This window comes from Amphibalanus amphitrite, unplaced genomic scaffold (genome assembly GCF_019059575.1).
Source record: "Amphibalanus amphitrite isolate SeventyFive unplaced genomic scaffold, NRLGWU_Aamphi_draft 000418F_arrow, whole genome shotgun sequence".
Taxonomy (NCBI): Eukaryota; Metazoa; Arthropoda; class Thecostraca; order Balanomorpha; family Balanidae; genus Amphibalanus; species Amphibalanus amphitrite.
This window is the reverse complement of record NW_024881912.1, coordinates 442,182-454,597: the sequence shown is the minus strand read 5'-3', so window position 1 is coordinate 454,597 and position 12,416 is coordinate 442,182. Positions and strand designations below refer to the sequence as shown.

Genomic DNA, 12,416 nt, shown 5'->3' with positions numbered 1-12,416 from the left:
TGCCGCCGCCTGCTGCGTGTAGAACGGCTCGCAGCACGGCACGCGGCACGGTGTTCCCGGGCAGGTCCTCTCCCGGCAGAGGTCGGGGTCGCTCTGTCGCCACGCCAGCCGCTCAGCAGAGGAGTCGCTGGTGGCGCGGCAGCCGCACGGGCCCGTCAGCGGACAGCTGAAACGCAGCACAGTAGTCCGGCTGTCACAGCAGAACGGCACCGTGGGGTGAGACGGTGGTGGAATAGTAGTGACAGGATCCACACGAAACTCGAATTCTCCTTCACTTTTTGTATCATATAACTAGATGTAAGCAGCGCTAAATGCCTGGTGGTTGCAGTGTTGGACATGACATAACTGCAGAGTAAAAGCACATTAAATTACTCAATTTTAGCCCCAACGTAGGTATGCTTATTGAATAAAATCTTATCCCAAGGCCAAGGATTCTGTAATGTGTATGCAAAAAAGCGATATCTCTCACCAGGCATATCCTTGTTCCGTGTTCTCATATGTAAACTCTGAAACAAACGGCATCATGGGTAATATAGCAGGCAAACATAAATACGAGTGAATCTAGATTACGCTTGTTCGTTGGCTCGCCGCTCCTTGACGAGCTTTGCGGAAGTTCATTATGTCGTCCTGGCCCCTAAAACCGGTGAATGTTGTGACGACTGACGGGTATTGAACATGAGCTTGAAATGCCTCATCTCTTATATACTTATGCAGTGGTCCTTAATGTGTGACTGCTTTAGCAATGACTTTAGCAATGCTCGTCGTAGCTGTTTTTTTACGCTGATCTTCAGCAGGACAACCATCGGGAATCGATTTTTCTTCCACTCTCAAGACGATCAGTGATTCAAATACAATTCATGACGAACGGCAGTTCGCGGCAACAAAAATCGAATATTCATGTAATGACGGAGTTCGGTGCTACCGTAATAATTGCACGGTATTATAACAAACTACTCGCACAAATCGCCGCATAGGCGACGGAACGGGGAGGGCACCGGGGCACCGTGTCCGGTGTCCCCCTTTCATTTTGGCATTTTAAGGTTAGCCCTATGGGCGTTGCATGGAAAGAATGGGACCAAAATTAGGCAGTGCCCCCCCCCCCTTAAATGAATGTCTTCCGCCGCTACTGCAAATCGGCAGCAAACGGCTGCCCTCTCGTCTTTCGCCGCGGTCACCTGAGTAATGCGGAACAGTCTACATCCAGGCGCTGGATGCTCCTGCCATCTAGCGGCCGCAGATTGAACTTCGACCGGGTATGCGGCACAGTCTACATTCAGGCGCCGGATGCTTCTGCCATCTAGCGGCCATTGACACAACTACTACTAAAATGCGGCACAGATCACATTTAGGCGCTGATGGCTACTGCCATCTGGCGACCGCGTATGTAACTTCTCATGGCCCTGCGGTACAGTCTACATTCAGGCGCAGATTGCGGTTGCCATCTAGCGGCCGCAGATTGAACTACTAGCAGTAATGCGGCACAATCTACATTGGGGCGCAGATGGCTGCTGCTATCAAGCGGTTGCGGTCTGCAGATGGATCTACTACCTGCTCATGCGGCACAGTTTGTATTCAGGCGCCGGTGGTGACTGCCATCAACTGCCGCCAATTGAACTACTGTCGATCGTGCGATAGTCTCACGACTCGCGAGAAATGTACTCGTATGTACATGTTGCGGGCCAAGTGCGAAGGCTAGTCCATTCGCGAATGGCCTAGTCCAAGTGCGATAACGCACTTGGACTAGGCCGTTTGCGAATGGACTAGTCCATGTGCGTTATTGCAGTTGGCCTAGGCCGTTTGCGAATGGACGGGCGTTTATGCTCCCAGTCCAAGTGCGAAGTCAGGCCAAGTGCGAAATATCCAGCAAGAGGTCATCTGGAGTCAGCATTTTCACACAATGTGCGCAGAATATGGGAGAAAAGGTATACAAAATTTGGCTTTGCTGCGCGCCGCCGTTTTCTCGTGATCTGCGAAAAACCACAGGGGGGTTGAAAGCAACCCACCTGCAGTGCGCGTATTGTTAAATGCAATGCAACACAACAGTTTTTCGAACACTCACCGCACCGCACTCACCACACACAAGCCGCACCGTCCCGGTACACCACACCAGAGCAGAATGAATCGAGCGCCACAAACTCGACCAAGGTCAGGTCGGGTCATCAGCGGGGAGCCCGGAGCACGGTACTAACGGCCTCCGCACACCACGCGACTCTCCGCTGTTCGAAGGTCACGGGGATATTTGACCTCCCCCAGATCCAGATCGGTGGCCGAAGCCTGGCCAGCGGCAACACGTTGCTATAATTTCCGCGTTGTGCAGGGTTCAGCGGAAAGTCGCATCCCGAATGGACCAGGTGTGTGGAGACCTTAACCCAGAGTTGCGCCAGCTCGCAGATCTGCTCCGGAGAACAAACTAAACATATAGACGCAGTGGCGTCGCCACGGATTTTCGACTAGGGGATCTGGTCGGACGGTCAGTCAAAGTAATCCCCGCCAAATACTGAAAACTCCTCGGATTTAGACAATTTTTTTTTTTAGAATGCACCAAAATCGTTTTTAAAATATTTTATTTTATTCTTGATCGATTTTCGTGGCCAAAAGTGTGTGTGTGTAAAGGGGGAGGGGGGGCGTCGGACCGGCATGTTTTCAAGAATGTGTGTGTGTGTGTGGGGGGGGGGTCCGGACCCCTCCGACCCCGCCCCCCCCCCCGTCGGCGACGCCCCTGCATCGACCAGCGGTCTCCCATTCATTCGGAATCGTACCCCAATCCGAGGATCCATGCTTCCGGCGGCTAAGTGCAACGCCACAAACCCGTCCGTTCGCAAACGGCCTAGGCCATTCGCGAATGGCCGGCCATTCGCAAACGGACTAGTCCGTTTGCAAACGGACCGCCATTCGCAAACGGCCTAGTCCATTCGCGAATGGACTAGTCCGTTCGCAAACGGACTAGCCTTCGCACTTGGCCCGTAACATACATACACTACAGGACATGATGCAAGTATAAGAGTAGTGATATAGGTCACTGGATATTTGTTTATTTTGCTCCTTCATTTATTTACCATAAACACAAACAGAGAAATTCTCCCCTAAGAGGTGAAGTTAGGTGAAGCCAATCTCGAGTGAATGGATTCCAGTAATATTTGGTACCTTCAAAAAATGACAGCGATTCCAATGGCGAGAATAACTCACGCGGGGCGGCGATGGGCTGCCGAAGGAACCTCTGGACGGCGGTGGCTCTCTGCTGGCGGCGCAGCAGCAGAGCCGTCTGGCGGCGACTCTGCTCAACTAGGGCCTCCAGGTGACGCTGGACCTGCACCGTCCTGTGGCACGGCACAGAGGGCCCATCGGAAACAGAGAGCAACCTGTCTGAATAACCTAAAACGGAACGGAACACCTAATATAAAAAAAATGCAGGCCACAGGATCGACTAAATTCATGCATGACTTAGTGCAGCATTGTATGGCTTCGTGTATGTTAACATAAACAGGAGGTCAATATTGTTTAACATCTTACATCGCTGCTGACAACAAGTAATCAAGAGCTTATTTATCATAAAATTCCGATCATAAAGTACCTACTACCTCTTGAGTCAAATGGCTAGAATTGTTCATGCTCAAACCACACAATCTTTTTGTCTCCTGTCAAACGAACTCAGGTAGTGGAGCGGCAATTGATTAAGCATCACCGTGCACATTTTCATCCAATAAGCCTCGTAATTTCGCTCTGTATCTGACGGAAGGGCGGCACCATACCGACGTCGAAGGCGGCTCTCCTGGGAGCTCTGGCGGGTCCTGGCCACGTCCGATGGGTCACACGCGAGCTCCGGCAGGGAGCGTGAGAGCGACCAGCACTTCCTGAAAACGGGTACATTATGAGGTAGTTAAACCTGTACCCACCTTGTTATTACCTGCATAAGTGTTATAAATAGGATTTGGCATTCCTGTCTAATCTGCTCTAAAAAAGTTCACTTCTCTAAATAATGAGTGCTCTTTAGTGGCACCAATCGATTTGCATTCGGTAAGTAAACTATTTTCCTAATTAAACCTAAGCAATTGATACAATCTCACCGTTTCTGTTTCGTAGTAGGCTGATCTTGCTTCCTCAGGCTTTTGAACCAAAGTTCTGTCTCCTTAAACATAGCTGCCATCCCTTGACCGCGGGACGGCAACTCTTCTCCCAGTATTGCTGCCTGCCAGACGGTAGGAGGTGCTGATCCGGTTCCCAGGCGCTCCCTATCAGACTGTCCTGGAGGCTCTGACTGGCGCCCAGGTGCTCTCCTATCAGACGCTTCCTCTCGGACCCCTGTAGACACACTGTCTCGGCTCCTCTCCCGGCCTGTCTGGGATGAGGGCTGATGAAAGGTATCGAGCGCTGAGATTGCGCTCGTAATGAAGCTTGGATAGGTACGGACCGCCTTCCTCCTTCATCGACCCAGTATCTCGTCGTAATAAGACCTCATCAATACCCGTGTTATGACCAGACTCGTCTTCATAATTCAATTTCTGATATAAAGGACTCGTCTCTCCGGAATATTTAACAGATAAATGTAAGTCATCACCAACGGTGATCTAAAATGTGCGAGACTATACGAGTATATTGTGCACAGCACATGTCGCAGCATTGTATGGCTTTCAATGTGTTCAATGCCATGTACTTACATACATCTACCTCCAATGCTATTTCCTCTCGATTTTACTAAGTCACTTATAAATCTAAATTCTGAATTTCGGCTGAGAAATCAGAATTGAGCCAGTATCTTACCTACGCATGATTTACCGCGTTTCGACTGCAATTAGGCACTTGAAGAAAGGTTTGAAAAGTTGGGTGCATTGCTTTTTGGGGTTTAGTGAACACCTTATTCACGAGAATTAGCGATCGCTTAAAATAAACGAAAAACAATAGTGATAAATCATAACAAAATGTGACGCACTTCAAAATCACTTGTCAAAACACTCCAACGTTGTCCGCGGATAAAACAACTTTCATCAGATTTATAGCTAGCTGATTTCGATCATACTTTGCCTGAAGTTTATCGATTGACATTATGCGTGTAATGAAACAACTGAAAATTTGAGTTAAATTGCTTAAATTATTTATAGATATTTTCAACAATCTGTAGTCATTTGTGCCACCAATACTGTCAAATATATCACCATCGTGACGTTCGCATAATAATAGCCTGAGTAGCCAGCGCCAGGAGCTTCAGCTGTGACCGATCAACAGTTTCCATGGAGACGATAGATTAGCAGCGGAGCCACGTGACCTGGGCAACGATAGCTGGACGCGCCGTTTCGTATGGTACCGTCGTGATAGTGCACACTAGTGAAGCGCCTTTGTAGTATGAAGAGCTATCTGGTAATTGCTAAATAACCGTGTGAGTTGTAAGGACCAGCGTTAATCGCTTAAAATTGATCGAGGTTCAGGACGACGTGGATAGCAGTAATAAGGAACAGAAGCTAAACAAAAGTTAACTCGCTTGCCGATCAAGATGGGGAAGAAAGGTAAGAAGGGAAAGAAGGGCAAGAAGAAGGAAAAGAAAGAGAAGGACATGACTGAGGTCACAAAAGAGATGTTTGAAATCACTGTGAAGGACCTTACAGAAAAGCTGGAGCGCTGCCGCTCAAAATGTGCAACTCTGGAGGAATCCAATACAGACCTATCGAGCCGCTACAATCAGCTGTCTACGGACCTAGCTGACGTCATCAGCTTCCTAAAGCTGCGCCTGGAGCAGAAGCGTGACGAGCTGGTCGAGCTGACGGAGCGGCTGGAGGGTCTGGACGCCATCCGCAACCAGGAGCAGCAGGAGTGTCGAGAGATGAAGGACAAACTGGAGGGTGACATGAAGCGCATGCAGTCTGAGCTGACCGCCGAGGTGCAGATGCTGACCACCAAGCTGACCTCCCTGGAGGAGTTCCGCCGGATGCGGGAGAAGCTGTTCGCCGAGAAGAGCGAGCTGGAGCAGCAGCTGGAGCAGCAGCGACAGGACGCCGAGGAGCGCGTCTACCAGGCCAACCGGCAGCGCGTCATCGACAGCGACCAGCTGCAGAAGGACTGCGTCAAAAACATCGCCACCGTGGCGCAGGCGTTCCAGGAGGCCACCCGACAGCGGGTCAACCAGACCACCCACCGCACGCTGCGCGAGAACATCTGTCTGACCGCGCAGATGGCCCTGATCGCCGACAAGGCGCGCCACCTCGACTCGGACAACGCGGCGCTGCGCGCCAGAGCGGTGGAGAACGGCCGCGTGCTGAGCTCGCTAGAGTGGAGCGAACAGTCGCTGGTGAGCGCCACGCGCCGGCACGAGCAGGAGCTGGCGCGGCTGCAGGACCGGAACCGGGCGCTGACGGAGGAGGTGCAGCAGCACAGCCAGCTGGCCGGCCAGCTGGAGCAGCAGCAGTGCCGCGTCAGGAAGCTGGAGGCGCGCCTGTCGCAGCAGCAGGGCCTGCTGGAGGAGGCGGCCGTGGTGCGCACCGAGCAGGCGCTGCTGGTCGAACGGCTCTCTGAGGAGCTCCAGCAGGAGACCGAGCTGCGCGCGCGCCTCCAGACGGTGGTCACACACGCCGGCAGCGTGGTGCGCCGCGCGCTGGCCGTGACGCCGGCCGGCACCGGCGGCGAGCCGCGGCGCGGCCTGCTCGAGCAGCTGCTGACCGTGCTGACTACAGCAGCCCTGCGCGACCAGCAGCACCGGCTGCGGCCGCTGCCGCCGCCGCCCGTCAACCAGCTGCCGCGCAGCCTGCGCACCGGCGCGCTGGGCATCACCCCCGGCGGCGACGGCGCCCTCCGACTGAAGAGGGCGGACAGCCTCATCCGGGAGCTGGAGGAGGTGGCGGCCGAGTTCCGCGACCAGTGACCGCCTTTTTTTGCGTAGTAATGATATATTCACAGCCAAGATCAAGCCTTGAACCAGGGCAGAATCAGGACAAGACCCTAGATTAATCTTAGCCTAGAAATGCATGATCGCCTCAGACTGAATGGTCTCAACTATTGCTTTTTGTAGCTCTCAATGAGCAGAAATGCAACGGCGAAAATTATCTGCTGTTTATGTCACCATCATATCTACAGCGTGTGAATATTGAAACCTGCGAGCTGCCTATGTGCCTATTGCATAATATTTTATGTAAGCTCCACACTCCACAGTGCCCACTCTGCTTGCGGCGATGTTAGGCTGTTCCGCAATGCACGGAGATATTACGGCACAGACGCTCCAGTCCGTCCATGAAGCACGGACAGATGCGTAATCATTCGGAGTTCATTCTAAGGCATCCACATTCCACATAGTTATGTGCATGACGTCTGGTGGACAAATTACTGGAAACCTGCAATTTATCGCACGGCTCCGTCATGCATCATTAGCGACATCATGCCCTGGCCAGTGATCATCAGTCATTCTTCGTTCTCGTTTATTTACAAGCAAAACTATGCCATTCCACATACTGTATCCCGACTTTGTCCCCTCGTTGTCTCTAGCAGGCCTGGTAGGTGACTGTGGCCTTGTCGGTGACCGGCGGGCCGGTGTAGCAGAACCTCTGAGTGGACACCTGCAGGCTGCGGTCGGCCGTGCTGACGCGCAGGGCGGCGGCGCTGAGCGCCTGCTGCTCGGTGCCGTGGTGGTCGTGGTAGGTGACGTCGACGGAGGTCAGCGCGCCCAGAGAGACAGGCGTGTGGATGGTGGTGCGCCGCTCGGCGCCGGCAGACAGGTCCACGTGGTCGCTGGAAGAGGGCAGAACGGTGAGGGACAGTGAGAACCAAAGGGTCACTGAGGCCAGAACGGTGAGGGAAGGGCAGAGATGTGAGGGGTAAAAAATGGCGGAAGAGTGCAAAGGAGTGAGGGATGTTGAGAAAAGGGGCAACTGATCGAAGCGTTGCAAATAATACGAACGACTGTTTATTTCGACGAAAACATTAAGCAAATAAAGTTAGGAGCTGAGTGCAATTCTAGCAGCTCTTTCACCATTTAAGTAAGTAAAAATGTGCCTTGTTCCCACCTCCATGCAGGCAGTCGGTCAGTAGAGCCCAGCTCTCCGTTGAGCACGATCACCATGTTGCCGACGGTATCCTCCTGGTCAGCGTTCAACTCCACCGTCAGCTCGTAGTAGTTGACTGAAACAACATTACAAACGTGCGTAAGCATAAGAATAATTAGGCAAGTATATTACACTCATATTACACCCTTATGTTTTACAAATAGGAAGCAAACTGTAAATGTGCCTGGCTCTCTCACTAACCGCAGAGCGCCTCGTTGACGGCCGTGGTTTGCAGGTAGTAGGAGCCGTTCAGGTTCATATCGATATTTTCCAATCCGATCAGGCCCAGCGTCGCGGTGTTCATGGTCTGGCAGGTGCCCGCCAGGTACTCGTCATAATCCGCGCACTGGAAGGCCAGGAAGCTGCAGCTCTGCTCCCGGAGAGACTCGACGAAAATCTGGTGCGAGCGGGCGTGAGAGCAGCCGAGCAGGCCGGCCGCCGCTGCTCGAAAATAAATGGGCCCTCGTTAGCCCTCGTTAGATGAGGGAAGTAAGGTGGCACCGACATTATTATTATTTACCGACATTAAATGTCGGTAAATAATAATACCTCCAGCCTTGTTCTGCAGTCCTTTACTTTAGGTATTTTTATTTTGAAAATTATTTTGGTAGAAGGTCTTGCGTTAGCAACTAACTAGAACAGTTTTTTGCAACTTCGAACTCAATATTTCACGGCTGTGAAAAGATAAATGCTTAAAAATCCACCACTGATCGTACCGACAAAGTCGAGAGTCTCCAGATCCCAGATGAGGCCCTCGATCTCGGCGTCCAGGTCACCGCAGCCCGGCTGGTTCTTGCCGTCGTTGGGGAAGAAGTCCACATGGCCGTTGGCCTGAAACAGTGATCACTGAGGGTAGAAAACGGTACATTTGTGATAAGTATCAGCACTTAACAGCAATAGCCCCCGATCTCTGCCTAGCTTCTGTCCCACCAGATACCGAGCGCTCTCTGACCTTCGTGAAGCCGGCGCCGAGGAAGGCCATGCTGCGGCCGTCCGAGTGGATGATGTCCACGTACTGAGCGTCAGTCGGGTCCAGGTGCACAATCACATCCGTGTCCTCAAAGTACGGCTCGGCAGGGTCCAGACCTGGCGCACGAGCACACAGCGGCTCAAATGGCTGAGCCGGGTGGACACTTGTGAACATGACCACGAACGAGACATTTATTAATTAACTACGATGAAGGCCAAGCAACTTTATTGGACATCGCTTGCATTGCATGGATTGTGAAAACGGGGAGACCGGAACTTTAACCGTTGTTTTTAAAACTTAACCCGCGACCGCCTGGGGGGGGGGGTCGGATCCGACCCCCCCCCCTCCGTTTTTCTTGAATAACTCATGAACCGCTTGCGCTATCAACTTGAAACCTCGCATACCTTCTCCCCCATCAATTTGACGTCTCCTGTGCAATTTTTAAGAAAAAATTTTCAAAAATTTTTGAGATATATCGATTTTAGTGATGTAACTACATGGCGTTTTCAGTCAAAAAATGGTAAATGTTTAAAAAATCGCCAAAAATCGAGATTTTAAGCAAATTGCAAATTGAGGACATAAAAAGACGCAGCTCAACGAGTTCTTTAAAATGGCTATCTCGGATTTTCCATAAAATGCGTTTTTTACCCCTAAAAATTCAAAAAACTGTATTTTTTGGAAAACAGCTAATAAAATCCAAAATTTTGAGAATTTCCAAAAAACCGGAATAAATGTTATAGAGCTCTATTAGAACATTAGATGTCCCAAATTTCAACTTTCTATCTTGATTTTTGACCCCCAAATTGTAAAAAATAGCTCCAACATGCATAGGGCATGGTGACGTCATAAGCATTTTCGCGAATTAGAGGCACTTCTGAACATCGCATGTGAAAACAAATGGCACCACTAGATTCCTGGGACAAAGCTCGTCTAGAAAAGTGCATTTTTATGTCAAAAATAAAAAGTTGAAAAATTGACTTTTTTCCTTAGCCCTCGTTTAGTTATGTATGGAATAAACGATTTTTTATGCTTTCAATGCACACTTATCACCAGCACAGTGACTTGGGGTCACATATAACCATTACCATCGGATTTGGCGTGAAAAATAAGCCATAAAACATGTGTCGCACGCCCATGTATCAGAAAGTGAAAACCGTGACCTTTCGTGACCTGACCTGACCTTGACCCGTACTTAGTATGACCCCTATACGCACATGGTACCTTCACTAGGTCTTTGAGGTCATTTGTGGTGAGTTTCGAGCAGCAGCTATCGATTCCGCTGTCCGTAAGCCTAATCATGCAAAACCCCTGAATTTGACCTTTGACCTGACCTTGACCCGAAAGTTGACCTCAATCTTAAAATCTTAAGAGCGCTTTGGGAAGGTCTCGTAGAGACCTTTCGAACGCCGCCTCGCGGGGCTCGATACGACCATTGGTTCTCGAGATAACAGGGGGGGGGTCGGATCCGACCCCCCCCAGGCTGATGTGGGTACGGAAATAGCCCAGGCGGTGCCGGGTTAATCGCACAAGCTACGTCACCACGATATCCACAAGGTTGCTTGCTGGCGACCGCCGATCTAGGATCGCCCCACCTGTGATGCGGCCGAGGCCCTCGATGCCGTTGCCGGCGTATCCGCAGATGTGTGCTCCCAGTGAGTGGCCGGCCAGGTGGAAGTCGGCGGCCGAGGCGCCGGCGCTGATCATCTTGTTGACGAGCAGGGCGATCTGCCGTCCCACCAGCTGCGTGTTGGCCGTGGCCTGCAGGTACGGGATGCTGGCACCGTCCCGCCAGTCCACAATCACCACGTTGTAGTCGCCCTGGCACAGAGAGCAGGCAAAGAGAGTCAGAGGAGCCTGGCCAGAGAGAATAACTAGGTACCTTTACAAACATCAAGCCTAGTATTCTTCCATTTCTATGCACGCTACGTTGAAACTTATCTATATAACAACAAAGCTTTGCTATTTTAATGAATCTCGCACAAAATGTCAAGAGATTTACTGACATATTTTTCATGGTGATGTGGCGCACCTTCTTGAGCAGGAGATCCTTGGACTCAACCAGGAACCGTGTATCGCCAGCGTCATTAAATCCGTGGGTCATGATCACCGTCTTCCGCGAGGGGTCAAAGTCTCCCAGGTCATCACTGTTGTAGAACACCTCCTTCTCGCCAGCGTTTCTGCAGAGCGAGTAACACCACAAACGTTACATCGCATTTATCACAACAGTGCACTGGTTAATCTTTACAGGAAACCTGTTGTTGAGCTCGTTTATTGTTACGAGTCCATCCTCACTGAATGCAAATAATTTTAAGACAGCTTGCAATAAATTTTAGTTATGTAAATGCGAAAACACCTAAGTAGCGTTACATACTAAAATAAATTTTTAGCGTGTCGTGATTACAGGAAACCTGTTGTTGAGCTCGTTTATTGTTACGAGTCCCACCTCACTGAATGCAAATAATTTTAAGACAGCTTGCAATAAATTTTAGGTATGTAAATGCGAAAACACCTAAGTAGCGTTACATACTAAAATAAATTTTTAGCGTGTCGTGATGTGTCACCTGGTGTGAAGCAGGAGCCGGGTGCCGACGTTCGCTGGCGGCTCGGGCAGGTTGGGCATCGGCCGTTTGGCATCGGACCACGGATAGTCGGTCGTAAAGCAGCCCACATCCTCGTAACACACGTCATCTGGCGACATCCGCGGCCGTCAATATGTGACAGAGATTACCGTACTTATACAGAGAACCAAAGGCCCTCCATAACACTTCCCCTTCCACGCACTAATCTCGACAAGGTAACCTTGCAGGTAGCATGTCCTACCATCTGATCTGATTCCCGATCTACTCACCGGCGCGGGTCACCCCGATACAGAGCAGGAGGCCACAGAGGCCGAGTGCCGTGGATCCCATGGTGGCTGTCGCTGCGATGTGACCGCCGGGCGGTGTTCAGACTGACTGCACGATGGCCGGAGTGGTGTGACCCTCGCCAGCGACCCAGGTGTGCCGGTCCCAGCCCGTGCACCCCGATAACAACGGGATGCGGTGACGCAGTTCCGCTGCTCATGGCGACCGCACCGCCACCAGGCTTTTTGTATGGGCTCTGTCCGTCTCTTATCTTGGAGACGCTTTTTACGGAGCGAGCGAAGCGAGCGGAGTCTTACGTAGAATAACGGAAATTTCTGAGTATGAGCGGCCGGCCGGCCTGCCGGCCGGCCGTGGTCACGATTCTGCGACGCTTACTCGAGGGCAGCGCTTTTCGAGGAGCGCTGTGGCCCGAAGGTTTGGACTTTGAATTGTGAAAAACGCCCGCCCGCCGCAAAACGCAAACACCACAAAACGCGCAAAACGCACGCCCGAAACGCCAACGCAAAGGTCGCAAAAAATAAACAAACGCCCGCCCGCCGCAAACCGCAAATAAAAAAACGC

The 12,416-nt window shown here is 51.3% G+C and overlaps 2 protein-coding genes across 2 annotated transcripts; one reads left to right on the top strand and one right to left on the bottom strand.

Annotated features, from left to right (window-relative positions):
* Window positions 1–4,914: 4,914 nt before the first annotated feature.
* Window positions 4,915–7,088, top strand: LOC122391009 (cilia- and flagella-associated protein 157-like). Its single transcript, XM_043384524.1, has one exon. The coding sequence runs from the start codon at window positions 5,486–5,488 to the stop codon at window positions 6,845–6,847; it is 1,362 nt and encodes a 453-aa protein (XP_043240459.1). The 5' UTR covers window positions 4,915–5,485; the 3' UTR covers window positions 6,848–7,088.
* A 295-nt stretch (window positions 7,089–7,383) lies between these two features.
* Window positions 7,384–11,978, bottom strand: LOC122391008 (pancreatic lipase-related protein 2-like). The gene is made up of 9 exons (XM_043384523.1): window positions 11,840–11,978; window positions 11,553–11,679; window positions 11,021–11,168; window positions 10,584–10,809; window positions 8,974–9,107; window positions 8,738–8,852; window positions 8,223–8,462; window positions 7,983–8,097; window positions 7,384–7,707 (listed from the first exon to the last, which is right to left on the bottom strand). Exons 1-9 carry the CDS (start codon window positions 11,898–11,900, stop codon window positions 7,461–7,463), a joined length of 1,413 nt encoding a protein of 470 aa, XP_043240458.1. The 5' UTR covers window positions 11,901–11,978; the 3' UTR covers window positions 7,384–7,460.
* Between the last annotated feature and the right edge of the window lie 438 nt (window positions 11,979–12,416).

Coding starts and splice junctions, on each gene's coding strand:
- LOC122391009 (XM_043384524.1), top strand. CDS start 5,486: ATGGGGAAGAAAGGTAAGAAGGGAAAGAAGGGCAAGAAGAAGGAAAAG.
- LOC122391008 (XM_043384523.1), bottom strand. CDS start 11,900: ATGGGATCCACGGCACTCGGCCTCTGTGGCCTCCTGCTCTGTATCGGG. Junction 9,108..10,583: donor GGGCCTCGGCCGCATCACAG/GTGGGGCGATCC, acceptor CTCGTGCGCCAG/GTCTGGACCCTGCCGAGCCG. Junction 8,098..8,222: donor CGTCAACGAGGCGCTCTGCG/GTTAGTGAGAGA, acceptor ATGTTGTTTCAG/TCAACTACTACGAGCTGACG.